At 43.6% G+C, this 20964-nt stretch overlaps 1 protein-coding gene across 2 annotated transcripts in view; it reads left to right on the top strand.

Moving 5' to 3' along the window:
• ARMH3 (armadillo like helical domain containing 3) overlaps positions 1-20776 on the top strand; it is a 175051-nt gene extending 154275 nt beyond the window's left edge. For both annotated transcript variants that reach the window (XM_065923189.1, XM_065923190.1), the window contains exons 25-26: positions 16514-16630; positions 18796-20776. In XM_065923189.1, the coding sequence (XP_065779261.1) occupies positions 16514-16630; positions 18796-18888 (210 nt within the window). In that variant the 3' untranslated portion in view covers positions 18889-20776. The remainder of the gene's footprint in view (positions 1-16513; positions 16631-18795) is intronic.
• The last annotated feature ends 188 nt before the right edge of the window (positions 20777-20964 follow it).

Here is a 20964-nt window from a genome sequence, read left to right as displayed (position 1 = left end):
AAACCTGCTAAGATTTTGATTGGAATTGCATTAACTCTATAGATCAACTTGGGGGAGAATTGATACTTTAATAATATTGTTTTCAAATCCACGACCATGATATACCTCTCCATTTATTTAGATCTTTAAAATTTTCTCATCAGTATTTTGTAGTTTTTAGCATACTGTTTTGTACCTGTTTTTCTCAATCATTTTTTACGTTATCTAAATGGCATTTTTATTCTTTTCCATTACAGTTTATTATAGGATATTGAATATAGTTCCCTATTGTATACAATAGGATCTTGTTGTTTATCCATTCTGTATAAACAAGGTGGATCTGTATAAACATCTGCTAATCTCATCTGCTAATCTCACACTCCCAATCCAACCTGTCCCCCCCAACACACAATCACAAGTCTGTTCTCTGTTTTTTATTCCATTTCTGTCATAGATAAGTTCATTTGTGTCATATTTTAGATTGCATAGATAAGTGTATCATATGGCATTTGTCTCTTTTTTTCTAAGTTGTTTCAAACTAGTTTATTTAGGGGTTCCATTTTTGTGCCTCAAGAGATTTTATGGATTTCTCTTGCTGCTTCACTCATTAGTTCATCTAGTTGTGAAGGGTTACTGAGTGTCATCTTGATGAGCCAACCATCTTCGAAACAAGATTTGTTGACAAGTCCTGGATTTTCTGTTAGAGTTTCATTAATTTCAGTTACTTCTGATACACACAGTAGAGTTCACTAGCAGCTATACTTTACAGTGCACCAAACATAATTTAGGGCTTCCCTGATAGTTCAGTTGATAAAGAATCTGCTTGCAATGCTGGAGACCGTGGTTCAATTCCTGCATTGGGAAGATCCGCTGAAGAGAGGATAGGCTACCCACTCCAGTATTCTTGGGGTTCCCTTGTGGCTTATCTGGTAAAGAGTTCGCCTGCAGTGCGGGAGACCTGGGTTCAATCTCTGGGTTGGAGAAGGGAAAGGCTACCCACTCCAGTATTCTGGCTTAGAGAATTCCATGGACTGTATAGTCCATGGGGTCACAAAGAGTCGGACATGACTGAGTGGCTTTCACTTTCAAACATAATTTCAGTTCAGTTCAGTTCTGTGGCTCAGTCATGTCTGACTCTGCGACCTCATGAATCACAGCACGCCAGGCCTCCCTGTCCATCACCAACTCCCGGAGTTTACCCAAACTCAGGTCCATCGAGTCGGTGATGCCATCCAGCCATCTCATCCTCTGTTGTCCCCTTCTCTTCCTGCCCCCAATCCCTCCCAGCATCAGGGTCTTTTCCAATGAGTCAACTCTTCGCATCAGGTGGCCAAAGTATTGGAGTTTCGGTTTCAGCATCAGTCCTTCCAATGAACACCTAGGACTGATCTCCTTTAGGATGGACTGGTTGGATCTCCTTGCAGTCCAAGGGACTCTCAAGAGTCTCCTCCAACACCACAGTTCAAAAGCATCAATTCTTTGGCACTCAGCGTTCTTTATAATAATTTACATAATTTACAGTGCACCAAATTCCTTGTTTGTTCAGTTTTGTCCTAACTTCTGACAGACTACAGCAAACAACATTTCCCAAGTCTTCCTGTACAAAATTGGTGATTGCCACTGTTCCAACACTGTTTTCTGTTGTTACCTATTCATGTTTGTCTGTGAATTTGTGCACAAACAGCAGAGTGGGGCAGGTGTTCAGTGCCCTGTAGGTGCCCGCCTACAGCCCCCAGAGCCCTGGTAGGCAGGGCTCATTGGGTGCAAAGGTGGTGCACAGGCTGTAGACCAAAACCTGCATGCTCCACACCACTCTCCTGTCTTTCTCTTTCTCATTTATTTTGCTTGGTGTGACAGTCTCTAGGTTCACCCATGTAGCTGCAAATGGCATTATTTCATTCTTTTTAATAACTGGATAGTATTTCATTATATCTGTCTACCAGATCTTCTTTATCCACTCATCTGTCAGTGGACATTTAAGTTGCTTCCATGTCTTGACTATTTTGAATAGTGCTGCTATGAACACTGAGGTGCATGTGCCTTCTCTAATTATAGTTTTGTTCAGATATATGCCCAGGAGTGGGATTGTGGGATCACATGACAATTCTCTTTTCAGTTTTCTGAAGTACCACCATACTGCTTTCCATAATGTCTATACCAGTTTACATCCCCACCAACTGAGTATGAGGGTCCCTTTTTCTCCACACCTTCTCCAGCAGTCATTATTTATAGATTATTGATAGATGGCCATTTGGCCATTTGGCCATTCTGACCAGTATGAGGTGATACCTCATTGTAGTCTTTTTTGTAGTTTTGATGTTGTTTATTTTTTAACTGTGCCGGATCTTAGTTGCTCCGCGTGGAATCTTCAATCTTCATTGCTGTATCCAGGATCTTTAGTTGCGGTGTACGAGATCTAGTTTTCTGATGGTGATCGAACCTGGGTTCCCTTCTTTAGAAGCATGGAGTCCTAGCCACTGGATCACCAGGGAAGTTCCCTCACTGTAGTTCTGATTTGCATTTCTCTGATAATTAGCAATGTTGAACATCTTTTCATGTGCCTCCTTTGGCTATCTGTATATCTTACTTGGAGAAATGTCTATTTAGAGCTTTTGCCCATATTTTGATTGGGTTGTTTGTTTTTTGATGTTGAGCTGTATGAGCTGTTTGTATATTTTGGAAATTAACCCCTTAATAGTCTTATAGTTTGCAAATATGTTTTCTCTCCTTCCATAGGTTGTCTTTTCATTTTGTTTATGGTTTCCATTGCTGTGCAAAAGCTTTTAAGTTTAATTAGGTTCTACTTGTTTATTTTTGCTTTTATGAAATTTCACTCTTTGTTCCAGATAATATCCCTTGTTAGAAGTCTCCTTATCAGATTGTTAATATAGCAATTCAATTTTTTTAAAATTAGTGTTGATACAACATATTTTTCCCATCTTTATAATTTCAGCCTATCTGTGTCTTTATATTTTAGGTGGATTTCTTTTAGACAAAACCTGTGGTTGGACATTGATTTTCTACCCAGTCTGACAACCTCTGTCTTTTAATTGAAATGTTACATTTAATTTATTTATTAATATGGTTAATATCTGCCGTCTTGCCTTTTTCCCCCTTCTTTTTCTTCTGTTTATCTTTTCCTTTTTCTGCTTTTGTTTGGATTAACTGAGTATTTTTTATGATTCCATTTTATGTCCAATATTGACTTCTTATCTCTACCCCTTAGTTTTATTATTTTAGTCATTGCTGTAGGTTTACAAACATGCATTTTTAACTTACCACAGTATACCTTCAAAATTTGTTATATGACTTCATATAATGTGTAATAACCTCACAATAGTGTGTTTCCATTTGCCCCACTCCTCGTCTTTGTATTACTATTGTCAAACATTTTTCTTCTAGGTTTCTTATAAATTTCACATTCCATTGTTATCATTTTTTGATTTGATGAGTCAATTATCTTTTTTCCTAGTTTTCAAATTTATGTGGAAGTATTTTACACTTTATCCGTGTATTTACCATTTCCAGTATGTTTTATTCCTGTTGAAAGATCCAGATAATGTAATTTTCCTTCTACCAGAGAGCTTTTATTAACATTTCTTCTAATTGTAGGACTGTTAACAACACATTCTCTCAGATTGTTTGCTTGAAAAGGTCTTTATTTCACTCTCATTTCAGAAAGATGTTTTTGCTGGATATAGAATTCTAGGCTAACTTTTTTTTTCTTTTGGCACAGATATCTTTCCATTGTTTTCTGGCTTGTATAGTTTCTGACAAGTGTGAATTTTTATCTTTGCTCCTTTGTATGTGTGTTTTTCGCCATTGAGCTGCTCTTAATATTCTTTCTTTAACATTGGTTTTCAGCAATTTTATTGTGATGTGCTTATACCTTCCGTTTTGTTCCTTATAATGTTCATGGTTGTCTTTAAGCACTTGAACATATTTATAATAGCTCTTTAAATGTCCTTGCTAATTTCATTATCTCTTTCATTTCTGGGTCTGTTTCTATTCACTGATGTTTTTCTGGGTTATGAGTTACATTTTCTTGCTTCTTGACATGTCTGATAATTTTTTACTGGATATTGGGCATTGTGAATGTTATATAGTTGAATGCTGGATTTTGTTGTCTTTATTAAATAGTGTCAGACTTCATTGAGGAAGGTAAAGAAATTATTTGTGGAGCAGCAATCTCCTTTTTGTAACGTTGTACAGGAAGGCAGTGACCATAACCATCCCAAAGAAAAAGAAATGCAGGAAGGCAAAGTGGTTGTTTGAGGAGGCTTTACAAATAGCTGAGGAAAGAAGAGAAGCAAAAGGCAGGGGAGAATGGGAAAGATAAACCCAACTAAATCCAGAGTTCCAAGAATAGGAAGGAGAGATACAAAGGCCTTATTAAATGAACAGTGCAAAGAAATAGAGGAAAACAATAGAGTGGGTAAGACTAGAGATCTCTTCAAGAAACTTGGAGAGGGACTTCCCTGGTGGTCCAGGGCTAGGACTCCAAGCTCCCAATGCAGGGGACCCTGGTATGATCCCTGGTCAGGGAAGTAGATCCTGCATGCTGCAACTAAGACCTGATACAGCCAAATAAATTAAAAAAAAGAAAAGAAAAAGAAAATTGGAGATATCAAGGGAACATTTCATGCAAGGATGGGCACAATAAAGGAAATGGTAAGGACCTAACAGAAGCAGAAGAGATTAAGAAGTTCTTTGTATAAGAACTATACAAAAAGGTTTTAATGACCCATATAATCACTCACCAAGAGCCAGACAAATCAAGTGGGCCTTAGGAAGCATTACTATGAGCAAAGCCAGCAGAAGTGACAGAACTCCAGTTGAACTATTTTAAAATTCTAAAAGATGATGCTCTTAAAGTGCTGCACTCAGTTATGTTAGCAAATTTGGAAAACTCAGCCATGGCCATAGAACTGGAAAAGGTCAGTTTTCATTCCAATCCCAAAGAAAGGCAATGCCAAAGGATGTGTACACTACCATACAGTTGTGCTCATTTCCCATGCTAGCAAGGTTATGCTCAAAATCCTTCAAGATAGACTTTAACAGTATGTGAACCAAGAACTTCAGATGTTACAAGCTGGGTTTTGAAGCAACAGAGGAACCAGCATCAAATTGCCAACATTTTTTGAATCATGGAGAACACGATAGAGTTTCAGAAAAACATCTATTTCTGCTTCACTGACTACACGGAAGCCTTTGACTGTGTGGATCACAACAAACTGTGAAAAATTCATAAAGAGATGGGAATATCAGACCACCTTACCTGCCTCCTGAGAAATCTGTTCACAGGTCAAGAAGCAACAGTTAGAACCTCACATGGAACAACTGACTGGTTCAAAATTGAGAAAGGAGTCTGACAAGGCTGTATATTGTCACCCTGTTTATTTAACGTCTGTGTCGAGTACATCATGCAAAACGCTGATCTGGATGAATCACAAGCTGGAATCAAGATTGCTGGGAGAAATATAAACAACCTCAGATATGCAGATGACACCACTCTAATGGCAGAAAGTGAAGAGGAGCTAAAGAACCTCTTGATGAGGAAAGAGGAGAGTGAAAAGGCTGGCTTAAAACTCAACATTAAGCAACCTAAGATTATCTGATCCCATCACTTCATGGAAAATAAAAGGGGAAAAAGTGGAAGCAGTGACAGACTTTATTTTCTTGTGCTCCAAAGTCATAGCAGACAGTGACTGCAGCCATGAAATTAAAAGACTTGCTCCTTGGAAGGAAAGCTATGACAAACCTTGGGCAGCATATTAAAAAGCAGAGATATCACTTTGCTGTCAAAGGTTCATATAGTCAAAAGTATGGTTTTACCAGGAGTCATGTACAGATGTGAGAGTTGGACAATAAACCATAAAGAAAGCTGAATGCCGAAGAATTTATGCTTTTGAATTTTGGCCCTGGAGGAGACTCTTGAGAGCCCCTTGAACTGAAGGGAGATCACACCAGTCAATCCTAAAGGAAATCAACCCTGAATATTCGTGGCAAGAACTGTCGCTAAAGCTGAAGCTCAAAACTTTGGCCACCTGATGCAGAGAGCCAACTCATTGGAAAAGACCCTGATGCTGGGAAAGATTAAACGCAAAAGGAGAAGGGGGTGACAGAGGATGAGCTGGTTAGATAGCATCACCATCTCAATGGACATGAAATAGAGCAAGCTCTGGGAGATAGTGGAGGATAGGAGGAGGCTGGTGTGCTGCAGTCCATGGAGTCACAGCCTTGAATATAACTTAACAACAGAACAATATCCTTTTGAAACTTCTTTTTTTCAAAAGAAAAAAATGAATTGGAATGTAGTGATCTTTCTTTTCCAGTATTATTTAGCTATAACTGACATATACCACTATTTAAGTTTACCACAGTAAGTCTAGTTAACATCAGTCACATCCTATAGATGCAAAGGCAGTAGGAGGGTGGGGTGGTCCTTGTGATGACAACTCAGGATCTACTGTCTCAGTAACTTCTAAATAAACCATGTGTGCTGTACTAAGTCATTTCAGTTGTGTCCAACTCTTTGTGACCCTATGGATGGTAGCCCACCAAGCTCCCCTGTCGATGGGATTCTCCTGGCAAGAATACTGGAGTGGGTTGCCATGCCCTCCTCCAGGGGATCTTCCCAACCCAGGATCAAACCTGTGTCTCTAAAGTCTCCTTCATTGGCAGGCAGGCTCTTTACCACTAGTGCCACGTGGGAAGCCCAAATATACTAAGGAGCAGTGTTAACTGTAGTCATCATGTAGTATGTTACACCCCCCGGTACTTATTTGTCTTGTAATTGGAAGTTTGTACCTTTTGACTACCATGTATGAAACTCCTTATCTTTATTAAGATAGGTTTAGAATGACTTTTAATTCTCTGTGTGCGTGTGTGTTAATCCCTCAGTCGTGTCTGACTCTGTGCAACCCCATGGACTCCTCTGTCCATGGGATTTCCCAGGCAAGAGTACTGGAGTGTGTTGCCATTCTCTTCTCCAGGGGATCTTCCTGACCCAGGGATTGAACCCTGCGTGTCCTACATTGCAGGCAGACTCTTTATCATCTGAGCCACCAGGGAAGCCCCCAAGTTTAGTTCTACTGTTAAGGTGTTAGTGTTCCGGTGCCTCTTTTGAATGCCCTACACATTCAGCAGGTACTTTTCATTCTGGTTGGTCAAAATTCATACACCTCCCAATCCTGTGTGAGCTCTGGGAATTGTTCAGCTTACAGATCCTCAGTCATTTTTCTGTGGAAACTGGTTGAATTTTACACTAAAAGTGTGATTCTTATTGTTCAGCAACAGATTCAGTGGGAACTGTACATAAATTTCTAAAACCCTTTTCTTCGCTGAATTCCTTCCTTTCTGGTAACCTGCCTCACAAATGCCAGCACCTCTGCCTTTCCAAACTTTAATGTGTCTCCTTAGCCCAGCAAGATTTTCGTGCTCACCTTTTTTTTAATCTCACATTTTTCAAAAGCGTTTATTAAGAAATGGGGATTGGGTGAAAAAAAGGTATAAAGTACACAAAGGAATGAAAGTGTTTACAGCATTGCTTCTTCAGGCCAGTGGCAACTAAGAAATATTTGCTGGGCTGACACCAAGGGTATGGAGGCCCCAATTTCATTTTCAATCCCATTTCTCTTGGCTGCTAACCCAACTAGCTCAAAACACCCTCCGAAAAGAAATCAGATTGCCTTCCAAAACCTCCCCAAACTACTTCCCAGTTGCCTTTACAGCCCTTCTCTGCCTGGCCCCAGATTCCTTACCTAGGCTTCGGGTGAGGTCAGCCAGACCCTGCTGAGCCCTCTCCACTCTTCCCGTCACTATGTGGTCTCTTAATCTATTTCTGTTCCCATCCGGATTCATTTCATTAAATTACATTCATGAACCAGTTGGGCTGGCTTGATCTGCTGCCTTTGGTCAAGTTGCCTGTTTTTCTAAGCCTACATCGGAACTTGCTCTTTCTCCTGTTGGGAACAACTTCTTGAGCAGTGTCTGGCAGCTCCCTGCCCCAGTCAGTCCAAGGCTACTGTCTCCCCCAGACAGAACTCTGCAACCCCGTCCAACCTCCCACTTAACTTCCGGGTGACTCTAGTTCTCAGCTAACCCGTCTAGGTGGTGGTTTAGTCACTAAGTTGTGTCTTGACTCTTCAAGCCTCATGGACTGTAGCCCACCAGGCTCCTCTGTCCATGGGATTCTCCGGGCAAGAATACTGGAGTGGGTTGCCGTTGCCTTCTCGTCGTGCTCACCTTCTATTTTCTTTCTCTCAGGATTCCTGTCCTGCACTGCATTTTATACAGTATATGAAAAGAATTATTTCTTCTGTGAAGTCATGAAGTCGCTCAGTTGTGTCCAACTCTTTGTGACCCCATGAACTGTAGCCTACCAGGCTCCTCAGTCCATGGAATTTTCCAGGCAAGAGTACTGGAGTGGGTTGCCATTTCCTTCTCCAGGGGACCTTCCCAACCCAGGGATTGAACCCAGGTCTCCCACATTGCAGGCAGACACTTTACCGTCCGAGCTACCAGGGAAGCCACCATTATTCCATTATAAATGAAAGTGGAAGTCCTGAACTACTTCAAAATATTAGCGTATACCCTGAGTTAACCTACCCAGCTAAATTTTTAAAATTTCATTTACTTTTCAGAGAGCCACCACTTGAATTAACTATTTATATGCATTGTCCATTTTACTTCATTTTCTTCCTTCCTTCCTTCCTCTTTTTTTCCATTATGAGAGAAGAGTCTTGAATGGATTTTGGAAACAAGATGTTATAGTGAGCATTTTCATATATTTTTAAAGATAATACACTAAAAGATCTCTCTTCCCTTTCCCCATATTTTCCTTCTATTCTTGGGCCCAGGTCCAGCCTTTAACATTGATAATTTACAAAGGTTCTATCCTCAAGCCTCTCAGAACAGCAAGAATTGAAACATGAGAGCTCTTGAATGGCAGATATTTTGTCTGATAGCTAACTGTCTGCTTGGAAACCATGACTCTTTTAGGCTATGTCCATCTCAACATGAACCAAGCATTGTCCTGAGTAAGAGGTTAAGTAGATGGCATCTGAAGGAAGCTAAGAGTTTTCTCTGGGTACTAGTTAGCCTTGGAGTTCATGGATCTAATTGTTTCTTCTCCTTGTCTTCTGAGATGCATAACCTGTTGGTTACTTTTGCAAATAAGTGCTAAATATAGCTCAGCAAGACTTTGAACCTGGCTATTCAAAGATCACTTTGTGTGTCTGCTTAGATTATTTTGGACAGTTATCTAATGAGTACACTGCACAGTTTAGCTGGATTGTGCAGCTGAAAGTTGTTGCTAAATTGAACTCACCTCAAAGGGACATCTCAGAATGGATCAAACCTGATTTCCCAAAAAATTGAAACTATGGATTGTGTGGAGAGTAAAGTGAAATCCTTTCCCACCCTTTCAACCTTTTGCTCATCTTTTGTGCAGGATTTATTTTTTCAGCATCTGGGTAGTGCCTGAACAATCTACCTTTCAAATAATATACCCTGAATGGAGCCTAAGCTGTCAGGGCCAGAGTCACAGACCTGTCAACTAATGGCCCTCCTGAGCTGCTGTCCCAGAGGCCCTGCCATACTGGTGAGAATTTTGCAGTCTGAATTAGCTGAGTAAGATTATGTTGTAGGCAAAAGAGAAGAGACTTTGGATTTCTTAATTTTCCCTGCCTTAAAAGGTATACTATTTCAATCAGACTGCCCATTCATTGATCAGTTAGTCAGCTGACTCCAAACCACTTATAGTTGTATTGGCTCAACTGTTTCTGTGCCGTATGTGTAAGTGTGCCCTTCAGGGGTGGTTTATCTTGATTCCTTATTGCTTGTTAGCTCCTTAAAGATAGGACTTGGACTTTAGAAGCATGTCAGAGCACTGTGAACAGTGCACTTGGCAGCATGTACTGTCTAATTCTAATCTTATCATTTGACTTTCTCTTTTTTCTTTTTGCCAGGCTTTGTGGCTAATGGGATCTCAGTTCCCTGACCAGGGATTGAACCCAGGCCATGGCAATGAAAGCTGAATCCTAACCACTAGACCACCAGGGAATTCCCCTATGATGTGACCTTGATGGACCTGAGTGTTACTAAATTAGTTCACAAGCATGTTGAATGTTTACTGTTCCTCAAGACTGTGTTGGGGATTGTGGAAAATCAGTAATGTTGCACTGGGTCCCTTCCTTCAGGGTGCTAAGAATCCAGACATGATGCAGTTTCAGTGAGGAAATCAGTAGTGATAGTCCTTTCCTGCTTTACAGAAGAAATGGGACTGAAAAGTCATATTCTCCAACCAGTGAATAAACATTTGAAGTAGAGCAAATGGCCAGAGTCCAGTGGAGAGATGGATGGAGATTATTATGAAAATCCTCTAAAAAGCCTTTATTTTCTTTCCTTCTTTCACCTACTTTATCTCTTTCAAACTACCCAGAGATTAATTTTTCTATGATTAGGGGTTCAGCAGAGTTAAAGCAGAATTAAAACAGAATGGTTACAGTCTTTTTGGAAGAATGGAAAATTGGTCTTAAAGTATGATCATTCATTGTAGAAGGATTCACTGTATCCTTTTAACACCCCACCCCAAGCCTGGAAACTGTCTGGTGGCTGCAGCCAAAAAAGTCCAATTAAACTCTAAAGATCAGTAATTCCCTGGCAGTCTAGGGGTTAGGAGTTTGTACTCTCACTACCAAGAGCCTGGGTTCAGTCCCTGGTTGGGGAACTAAGATCCCACAAGTCGTGCAGTGCAGCAAACAATAAATAAAATGATAATGATAAAAAATATTGAAGACCTTTGAATTTTAAACTTCTAAATGAGCATTGAGTAATTAGAGTAGCAACCAAAGCCAGACTTTGCTAATAATGAATTTGGGGTAGTCTGTAAAGTTTTGTTGGTGGTTTACATTATCAACAGGGTCTTCAACCGCTGAGCAGGGTCTTCAGCTGCTGTGGGTGCAAACTGACAAGATGTGGAGCCCTGAGGACATGGTAGTCATTAAAGCTCAAACATCAAACAGGCCTTCACCAGGTTACATTCCCAGCTCTGCACATGTCATGCTTCCCACTTCTTAGCAGTGAGTTTGAGATCCTTGAATTTTTATTCTCTGAAGGCTCACTTAGCCTGTAAACTCAACAACGTACCCCAGCTTAGACTAGCCTGCTAGTGCAGGAGGAGCACTGGATGGGGAGTCAGGAGACTTTGCCGTGTAATTCCAGCTTTGTGTCTTGGGGCAGTGTACAGTCTTTCAAGATGTCTGTTTGTTCATCTGTGACATGAGGGCCATGTACTCAGTATTTGGGTGATTTCAAAGGTTTCTTCCAGAACTATTATTTTTATGATTTTCTCTCAATGGTAACACTTTCTTAGAAAGAGTTATGGTTGCCTTTCATGTCACAATCCTCAGGTATTCGTGCTATTTCCAGACCCTCCTGGCCACAATTTAACCACCTGATTTGTCTTAATTTGAATATATCAGATACTTTCTTTTTCCAGTTTTCTTGTTTCCATCTCAATAGCCTTCATTCATTTAGCACCCTTGCTAGATCCTATCACTTAGCTATTAATGTTTATTTATATATTGTCACTTATCTTCATAGTATTGTAAGAAAATATTATAATGGTAACTATTTTACAGACAAAGAAACTAAAGCTCAGACAGGTCAAGGTTATATAACTAATTAGTAAATTAAGGTGTCAAGATCTGAACCCAGACTTTGCTGATTCCGTAGCCTCTTTCTGTTACACCCCACTGCAGTCTTGATAGGTTCCGTGTTTATTTCCTATTCTATAAGACTTCTCAGTAGGCTTCTCTACTGATATCTTGTGGTTTCATCCTCATTTGGCAGCCTGGTCTCCAAGGAAGGCCATACATGTTGCCCTGGCTGGAGTGGGCTAATGTCAGACTTCTGTACTTTCCCCAAATAGGTTATATACTTTAGATGTCATTTCAAATTGAGAAGAAGATAATGAACACAGATTTGCTGTCAGGTCACATCCTATTACTTAGTTGTCCCCTCATTCTCATTCTCCCAGGAATTCAGTCCAGCAGAGATTTGGACTGAATCTCTGGACTGTCCTCAGAGCCCAGGAAGTACCTACTCCTATTTCAAACTGTCCCAGCAGAGACCAGGCAGTTTTTCAGGCACAGGGTAAAGCCCTCTAACATCAAGACTAGATAGCCATTGAACTTTTCTAGCTTGGCGATCCTCCTTTGCTGCTATCTTCAGGCAAGACTTATTTCCCATTTCAAAGGTCTTGCTAAAAAATAAAAAGGTGGGGCACAGGGTACTGAATAGTCTTTTGGGAATGCCTATTATGTGTGCTAGAGGAAGAGGGTGTTGTATGTGTGTGTGTGTGCCTGAAACCTCATCAACAATTTTGAACTAAATTTTTGCTCTGGGATCTTGTTGCTCTGATGTGGCCAAGAGCCTCCCAACCTGCATCATGCGAGGCCAGGCCTCTGCTCAGCTTTTCTTTAGTATAACCTGTATCTGCCTAAACTACTAAGATTACTAAGGTTGGCAGTGGGTACTGGCCATTCTCTGACTTCTGGTTGATGCATTGTCAGTTACACTCAGGACATGGGGTCATTATGGGAAGCCTGCTTTTGTATTGTATAGAGAGTACTCTTCACCAGTATGTGCCACAAGCTAATGGAGATGTGTAAGGCCCCAGCTTCTGGTTTATGGTTAGAACTACCTGGGGATAAGCAGAACTACCAAATGGCCTGTTGTCACCAGAGGAGGCTTTCATCATAAAATTAGTAACCTTTTATTGCTTGTTATTAATGTGCCAGGCATTGGACAATCTTATCTCATTTCATCCTCACATCAGCTCTATGAGGAAGATAGGGTTATCCTTTTACAAATAAGAAAACTGAGGCTCAGAGATTAAGTAGTGTGCATAAGTTTACAGAGCTACCTGTGGTTGATCTGGGAGTAAAATTCAGGTCTTCCTAACCTCAAAGCCTATGTCTCCTCCAGAGACCTCAGGGAAGGAGTTTAGGTCCTCTCCCTCACTAATTTATTATTCCCTCACCTGAGGCAGTGTTTCAAGATATCTAATGAGATCTTTGAAACTGAGGTCATTTGTGCCTTCCACTTAAATCCAGAAGATGTTCCTTCGTGGTGAAGAATCACTTATGCACATAAGATCTTTGGGACAGTTTGAAATAGGAGTAGGCACTTCCTGGGCTCTGAAGACAGTCCAGGAACTATCCAGGTTGCTGTATAGCCATTGGGACGATAATGTTTCCATCAGTTGTATGTTATTTTCAGGAACTCAGAACTTTTATTCCCATGTAGTGTTTGGAAGGTGAGTTCAACTTCCACCTTTCAGAGAGAACCCCTCTTGAAGTTCCACCTCAAAGAGGTTAGGTAATTGTCTGAGATTCCACAGTAAGAGTGAAACTCCCAATTCAGTTTTCTATCAGACCTTTTTGCCAGGACCCAGGTTCCCATGGACTAAGCATCACAGGTGGGGGAATAAGGACTCCTTAGAGAGCATGTGGCTGATAGGTGACTTACTGCCTTTAGAGCTACATTGAACTGAGGTGGACAAGGTTCTAGGAAGCCCACAAGCCCAACAACTGGTGAACAAAGGTGGCTCTGTTAGGGTATATACTATACCTGATGAATTAGGGAGAAATGTCCATCTAGGAAGGGCCTTTGAAGTTGCCAGGAAGCCAGAAATTGAGACGGCAAATTATGATGAAGCCTAAGGCCTTTAGGCACAAGGGCTCTGGGAAATTGTTCTCTGTGTAACTACCGCCTTCACTACATCTCAGGCCAGTGTTGAGGGTGAGGCCCAAATGGGACGTGTTCCTAAAGTCCGTAGTTACAGAAAGGAAAGTCCCAGACTAGGAGTGAGTTGCTAGTGCTCTGGAGTTCAAAAGGGCTGGGACCCAGACCTGAGTTTAGAATGTTTTCTTCTCTTGAAAGTTTAAGAGAAGTGATATGGACAGGAAATAACAGGGGTTAGGTGAACACAAGAAAGGGCCAGGGAAGGAGAAGGTGACCCTAGGCAGTGTCTGGACAAGGGGAGAGCTGAGATCATGCTGTAAGTCCAGCCAGGCCTCTGGTTTCCTTCCAAGGAGCTGATAGCTCAGGGGCCATTTCTGCTTTCACTCCCGTGTAAGAAACTGAACTAAGCTCTTCCAGCAAAAGCCAGCTTTATTGGGAAAGGAAAAATCCCTGTGCTGAGTGATATCTTACACCTTCCACTCTGCCCTGGCAAAAAGAGAGAATGATCAAGGTGACCTTGCCTGAGGCTCTCAGGACATAGCATATCTTGACATGCTCTTTCTTCTTCTCAGAAGTTGGCTTCAGCATGGTATTTGTCCTTTGGTACCTGACTCCCCTTAGTAAAGGCTGAGTTCAGGTTACTGGGTCATAGCTATTGCTGAAACTGCCCGGAGTTCAGGGATTGGAAAAGCAGGTTTTATTTTATTCCACCTGACTCCTGGGGGCTGATTCCATCTTACCTTTTTTTGGAACTTTGCCTATTTGTGGGCTGGAGTCCTTTACTTCTGAGAGAAGACCTTGGCTGTAGAAGTTTCAGCCATGAGCACACCTGTCATATGTGAGAGAGCCAGATGACTTCTTGGGTGACTGGCATTGCTCTGTTGTGGTCCTCCTGCCAACAGAACTGACAAATAGAAGCGAAGAAACCAGTCTCTACTAGAGTCTGTGGGACATAGTTTGGCAAAGTGACCTTGAAGACTGGGATGTCTGGAGGAAAAGAGCCTGAGTCTGGACCAGAGCTTTGACCTGATTGTCCTTCCCAAACTCAGGAACACAAGCCTGTGTTCTCCGTCCCTACCCTCTCCTCAGGAATTCTTGGCAGGCGCAGGCAGATATATTTGCCACCAGGTGCAGTCTGCCCTGAAATAAGACTGAATTGGTGAAGGGAACAGCCCAGAGGCACCTTTGTACCCCTCAAAAATGCATTCTCAACCCCTCTGATCAGTTTTGACTCTAGCTTACTCCCTTCAGCCCTGCCTTCTGTTAGAGCTCATCCTCCCTTATCATACTCATTCCTCGCAAGACTCCTAGCTGAGCTGGGAGCTCTCCATGACATCATACACTTCCCTCCCAGGTCAGACGAAATTGCAGAACAGCTGTTGGCAAGATTGTCAGAGTGAAAATTTAGTCACTCTCCTGGTCTCTCCTTTCTACCTAGCTTACTTCTTTTAAGTTAATGGAGAAGATCTACATCTTCTGATGTAACTAATCATTGTATAACCCAAATACAATTATCTTCAAGTTGGCAAGGTAGTATTACACTCTCTAAATACTAATCTGATGTTGCTAATAATGGACATGATATATCCAAAATAGTTTTTGTTACAGGGAGTAGCAGGAGCCTGGGCTCGGTCACCTCTGAATATTTGTGATCTAACCAACTGTCCTTGCCTTTGATTCATGGTCTAATAAGCTAGACTTACATCAGAACTGGCTTTGGTAATCCTTTCCTTCTGGAACCACAGAGATCCATGTTTCCTGGAGTTAGCAGAAGTCTGAGTCCACCACAGAGACATGGTAGGGAGGGACCCCTCCTCAGAACAGAAGAGGATGAGATAAACTCTAGCTTAGACTAGAAATGTCTCCTACACTCCAAGGCTGGGATGCTCAAAAGTTCCATCTAGGCAATGGATAAGAAGACTGAGTTGGCATTGAGAGATGAAAACAAGTGGCAGATGGTACTGAGGAACATCCCGGGACTAAAGAAATGTGGTTCCCAGAAAGGGAAAAGGAAAGATATTGGCAAAGTCTTACTCAGCAACTGTGACAGCCAGGCCAGAGAAAGCTGCACGATACAGCTGAGAATGCGTCTGTGGTGTCAGGGATACTGAGGGGCTCAGACACTGTTCTGTCCCCTCTTCTCATCTCCTTTACCATACCCACAGTAAACGACCCTGAAAACCAGGCTGGACCAGTCAGGAAAGGCAGGGGATGGAAGAAATTAGAAAGTGGTCCCAGCTACTGTACAGCTAGGGAACTCTACTTAGTATCTTGTAATACCTATAATGCAAGAGAATGTAAAAAAAATACACACACATATATGTATGTATGTATGTATGTATGTATGTATGTATGTATGTATGTATGTATGTATGTATTTTGGCCATGCCACATGGCTTGTAGGATCTTAATTCCCCATCAGGGATTGAACTCATGCCCCTCATAGTGAAAGCATGGAGTTCTAAACACTGGCGCACTGGGAAATTCCCTGTATATTTTATGTGTATGTGTAACTGATTCACTTTGCTGTACACCTGAAACTGACACACCATTGTAAATCAACTATATTTCAATACAAATTTTTTTTAAAAAGTGGTTCCAGAAACCTGAGGAATTGCCATGGCCAACCTTTTTTCAGTAATAAGTAGTGACACATAGTGACAGTCTCTTGGGTGTGTTGTCCCAGACTGAATCCAACCCAGAAGAGCAGCAGGAGAGGTGTGGGGGCCAAGTGACCTAGGGTTTGTGTGGCCTAAGCCCCGCTGATTCTTGACTTCCCCAGGTGCTAGAGGTAGTGCGAGCCAACTATGACACACTCACACTGAAGCTGCAGGATGGCCTGGACCAGTATGAGCGCTACTCAGAGCAGCACAAGGAAGCCGCCTTCTTCAAAGAGCTGGTGAGTGAGCCTTGCCTCTGTCTCTGCCTATGTCTGTGGAGGGCCCTTCCCCGCCACTGGGTTCTGCTGTGCAGGTGGGTACAGGCTGATGAAATAAGATTGGAGGGGCCTGATTGAATTGGGTTTGCTACTTCTGTCCCACAGCAGTCCAGGAAGAACCAGGTGGTAAGAGACAAAGATACTAACCAGGGTACTTGTGCCAGGCTGGGAAGGGTGAGAAGCCTGAGGCAGCAGTGCCCACCTCTCCTCTGCAGCCATGGAGATAGCCCTGTGTAGCTTCAGCTAGGCCTGGAGTTTGATGTGCATTCCCAGTGGCAGCTCTGGCTCATTACTCCTTATCCTATACTCAGAACAACTAATGAGAGTAATTGATTCTTCTCCTCCTTATGTAACCACTTTCCTAAATTCCTAACTGGGTCCTGGTCTAAGTGCCCTTCCAATCTAGTTCTCCAGTCTTCACTCCCTACCCTCATTCCCACTCTCCAGTCACTCAGCTTCCTGCAGCCCCTCCCTTGGCTATCTGAAGCCAGTGAACGCTTGTTCTGTCTCCTCTTCCACCTCCCAGTTGACATCTCCACAGAACTGGACCACCCTGTTAGTGGTCCCTTTCCTGCCCTGTGCTTAGAAATTGCCCTCAGGGATTTCTCCAGTCTCCCTGTATACTCTGGTCTGGGGTCTGAGACCGGGGCACACAGGCCTCTGTACCCACTTCCCATATCCTCAGACCTCCCAATGCCAGGGCAGAATTTGCATCAGCGCAGCTTTTTACTTACCCATTGCCTAGTCCATGATGAAGGTGCTAGCTTTAGATCATCTGTCTTGTGCTAAACCCAGCCCAACTCTGACCCTGACATGCCATTCCTGGGATTTGGGCCTTCCCCAGGGTGAGGCATATATACTCTGAGCTGAGATAGCAGGCAGCAGGGAAGCCACTAGTGTAAGGAGATAGCAGAATATAGTACTTTTATGGGGTGGTCGGCAAATATTCAAGTTGATCTAGGGGTCAGGTCTTAAGAGATTAAGTTACTAGGAGATGAAGAGGACTGAGGAGGAGAAACATCAAAAGCTGTCTTGCTTTGGGGCACTAGTCTGCACCTTACTTGTGTCTCCGCATAGCTGTACCACTGGCATAGGGGAGCTCAGAGGGTCTGGTTAGGTTTGGAGCTAATGAACTTGGGCTGCCTGCTGTTTGCCATGCTGGCCTTTCCTCTGCTTACTGCCTGATGACTTCATTATGTTTCCCATAGCACAGCAGAGATGGAAGAAAAGCTTCCTGGGCTTTGGGGCCTAAGACAGATACACATTCTTTGTCCCCTTCCTCCCCCGCTTTGTCTCTAGATCAGTGTTCACATCTATTTCCAATGAATAATCCATCTGCTGATTACTCTTAAAACCCACTCAGAGCAGGGAGTTTGGCCCTCCGACCGCTTTCCCCTGCTGACACAGACAGGACTTCTGCAAGGTTCTCAGTCTCGGGGTAGAAAGCCATCAGTGGAGGGAACATGGTGAGAATACAACCAGACTTTCCTCTAAAGCAGGCAGGCACTTTGGGGTATGGAGAGTGCTGGCCCAGGAGCTGAGAAACTAGGTCCTGCTCCCACAGCTGGGACTTGCTGGCTATGTGACCTGTTCCTGGCTGTTGGCCTCTTTGGGTTGTACTCCTGCCATCCGTGCCAGACAAGGGCTGTATCTCCAAATGTCCTTTCCAACCAGAAAAGTAGATAAATACAGAAGGAGGTTGAGAAGAGCAAAAAACGCCCACAGAGAGGGAGCTCCAGAGCAAGAGTTCTCTGACTTCAGTTTCTCCTCCTCCACTAGACCACTGACTGGACCAATCCCCCTCAGCCTGGCCAAGGCAAGGCCAGAGGCCTGACCTCAGCGCTCCTCTGTCTCTGCTTATCTTCTCTGCCTCATCAGGAGCTCAGATGTTCTTCTCACATCCACTCGAATTCTTTCTCTCAGCCTCTCTTTTCTTCCTGCCATCACAGAACTGTTCGCTCATTTACCTGCAGGAATGATAGATGCCAAGAGTTCATTTCCTGAGAGAAATTTCTAGCACTGCATCTTGCCCTTGTGCTTCAGGCACTGCCCTCTACTGTTTGTAATGGACTTTCTCCTGTTTTTTCTCTGCCTGTGCCCTTCCACCTCCCCTCACCTTTTCCCAGGTTCGATCCATTAGCACCAACGTCCGGAGGAACCTGGCCTTCCACACACTCAGCCAGGAAGTCCTGCTCAAGGAATTCTCCACTATCTCCTGAAGCTGCCATGCATACCTGAGCAGCCACTGACTGCCCTTACCCACGAGGCTTCTGGGCTGGAGGGCGGGCCAGGGGCGAGGACCTGTTCCCAAGGTTGGAGAAAAACACAGACACCAAGTTCTGTCAGTGGAGGCCGCACTTCACTGGAGCTTGGACAGCAGGGGCCAGGATGGGCAAGCCAGGGATAGTCTTATTTGGGGAAAGGATGGGTGGGCACAGGGAGACACCTTCAGAAATGTGGGGGTTTCTGGGGGTGGGCTTTCTGGACAACCCCTCATATTTCCAATTGAGATTACAAGTTATGGCTACTAACTAATTGTCAGGAGCTGTTGGGCAAATCTCAGGGTGATGCCCACATCCATGGGGTCAGTGGCTCACCCAGGCTTCTGAAAACAGACTAACTCTCAGATGTAGGTGGAGCCAGTTCTGCTTTGAGCCCGGGGCTGAGCCGGCCCTGAAATCTGTGTCCCATGCCCCCACCGGCACTTTGTCCAGTCATTGGGACCCTTAGCTCAGGCCTTGGGTGGGGTAGTTATGGGGTACCTTCTTTCTATTTTCTGAATCCAGAGCTGACTCCTCTGCTGTCTGGCCACCACTTTCTGCATTTGATTCTTGGCACCAGGAATACCTGTGAGTGTTCCCCTGCCTTCCAGCCCATTGACTCTTCAGCACCACAGGGTCACAATCTTAGCTTTTCATTTTCAATCTGGTTTAAACTGTCTTTAGGGTATGTGTGTGAAATAAACATTGACAGGTTTTCTGAAACCCTCAGGTGCCTACTTTGCTGGTTCCCTTTCCAGCAGCTTCCCCACCTCCTTAGCCACCCCCTCCTCTGGGAGCCTCTCTTGCCTCTACTGAGCTCCCCTCCACGTGTTCCACCCCCTCACCCGGCTGTTGTTTACATCCAGCCTGCCTGAGAATTTCCTCTGGGGAGGAATCTGTTCCTGTGGTGGTCTGGTGCCTGCAAGGGAGAGAGCTTGCCAGGGCCAGGCTCTGGAACAAGCCAGGTGAGCATCATGGAAAGGCCGACCTTTGGGAAGTTGGCCTGTGTTTCCTCCTCTGGGCAGCCTCCATGGGACTACTGCTGTAGGCTTTCCCTGCCCCACAGCTGCCTTTGAAGTAGCTGCTCCTCTGAGGCCCTCCCTTTCTAAAGCACTTTTTAAAGCCTTCAGGATGGCAGGGAGCAAGCAGCATAGGAAGAATCTGGAAGTAAATGCCAGAATCCAGCCGGGAGAGCAGGTCTGGGACCTCCCAGGCTGCTCTTCCACTTCAAGTGTCTTGGGGATACTTGCCCTTCCTGGGAACCAGAGTTCCAGCTCCAACACTGAACAAGTTCCAGAGAATCCACATTGTGCTGCCACGTATAATTGTAGATTCTTAAGATATCAGGGCTGGGTCATCTCTGATGACTAGATGGATAGTTCAGCCTGGGGCACTTAGGGTTTTCCACATTGATGAAACTCAGAGGAGCAGGAGCTGGAAGCTGGTGGCAAGTTGAAGTTATTAAAAATTGATTTATATGGGAAGACTTTCTAGTGTCTTTTCTACTTCTCCTTAATCTCTGTTTCTCAGAACTCCTTCCTCAATGACAGAGTTAAGGTAATCTCCCAGGTGCTGGTCTCATCTGGCTAGGGAACCCCTTATAGGCTCTGTTCCTCAGTCTCCTAGTCTTAGGGGAAGTCAGTTCAGTTCAGAAGTTGGAGCCTTCTTTGCCTTTTGAGTGGAAGGAAGAAGGGAATCCCCTCTACCTCCACGTGTGGTATTAAGGAGGCTAACCAGCCTATTTGGGCTGCTTCTGGATTCCTTTCAGGCTTCCCTGTGAAGTGAATAAAGGCAGGTCCAGGGCATGGGGCAATAAACAAAGCAATTCTTGCCCTCCATTTTAAGGACCCATCGCTTGGCCCATTTAAATACACCTACGCTCAGAACTCCACATAAGAGTCCCATCTTTTCCTCGAATTTAACCCCCAAAGGAGCTGCCCATGCCCTGTCCATGCACCCATGTCTATACCAGGTCTGTGGCAGACCCTCCAGAGTCAGAGGAAAGCCAAGAATAGGGCATTGCTCCCAAAAATA

Source organism: Muntiacus reevesi, chromosome 2 (assembly GCF_963930625.1).
Source record: "Muntiacus reevesi chromosome 2, mMunRee1.1, whole genome shotgun sequence".
In the NCBI taxonomy this organism is placed as follows: domain Eukaryota; kingdom Metazoa; phylum Chordata; class Mammalia; order Artiodactyla; family Cervidae; genus Muntiacus; species Muntiacus reevesi.
Note: the sequence above shows the minus strand (reverse complement) of the source record. Positions and strands in the feature narration are given on the sequence as shown.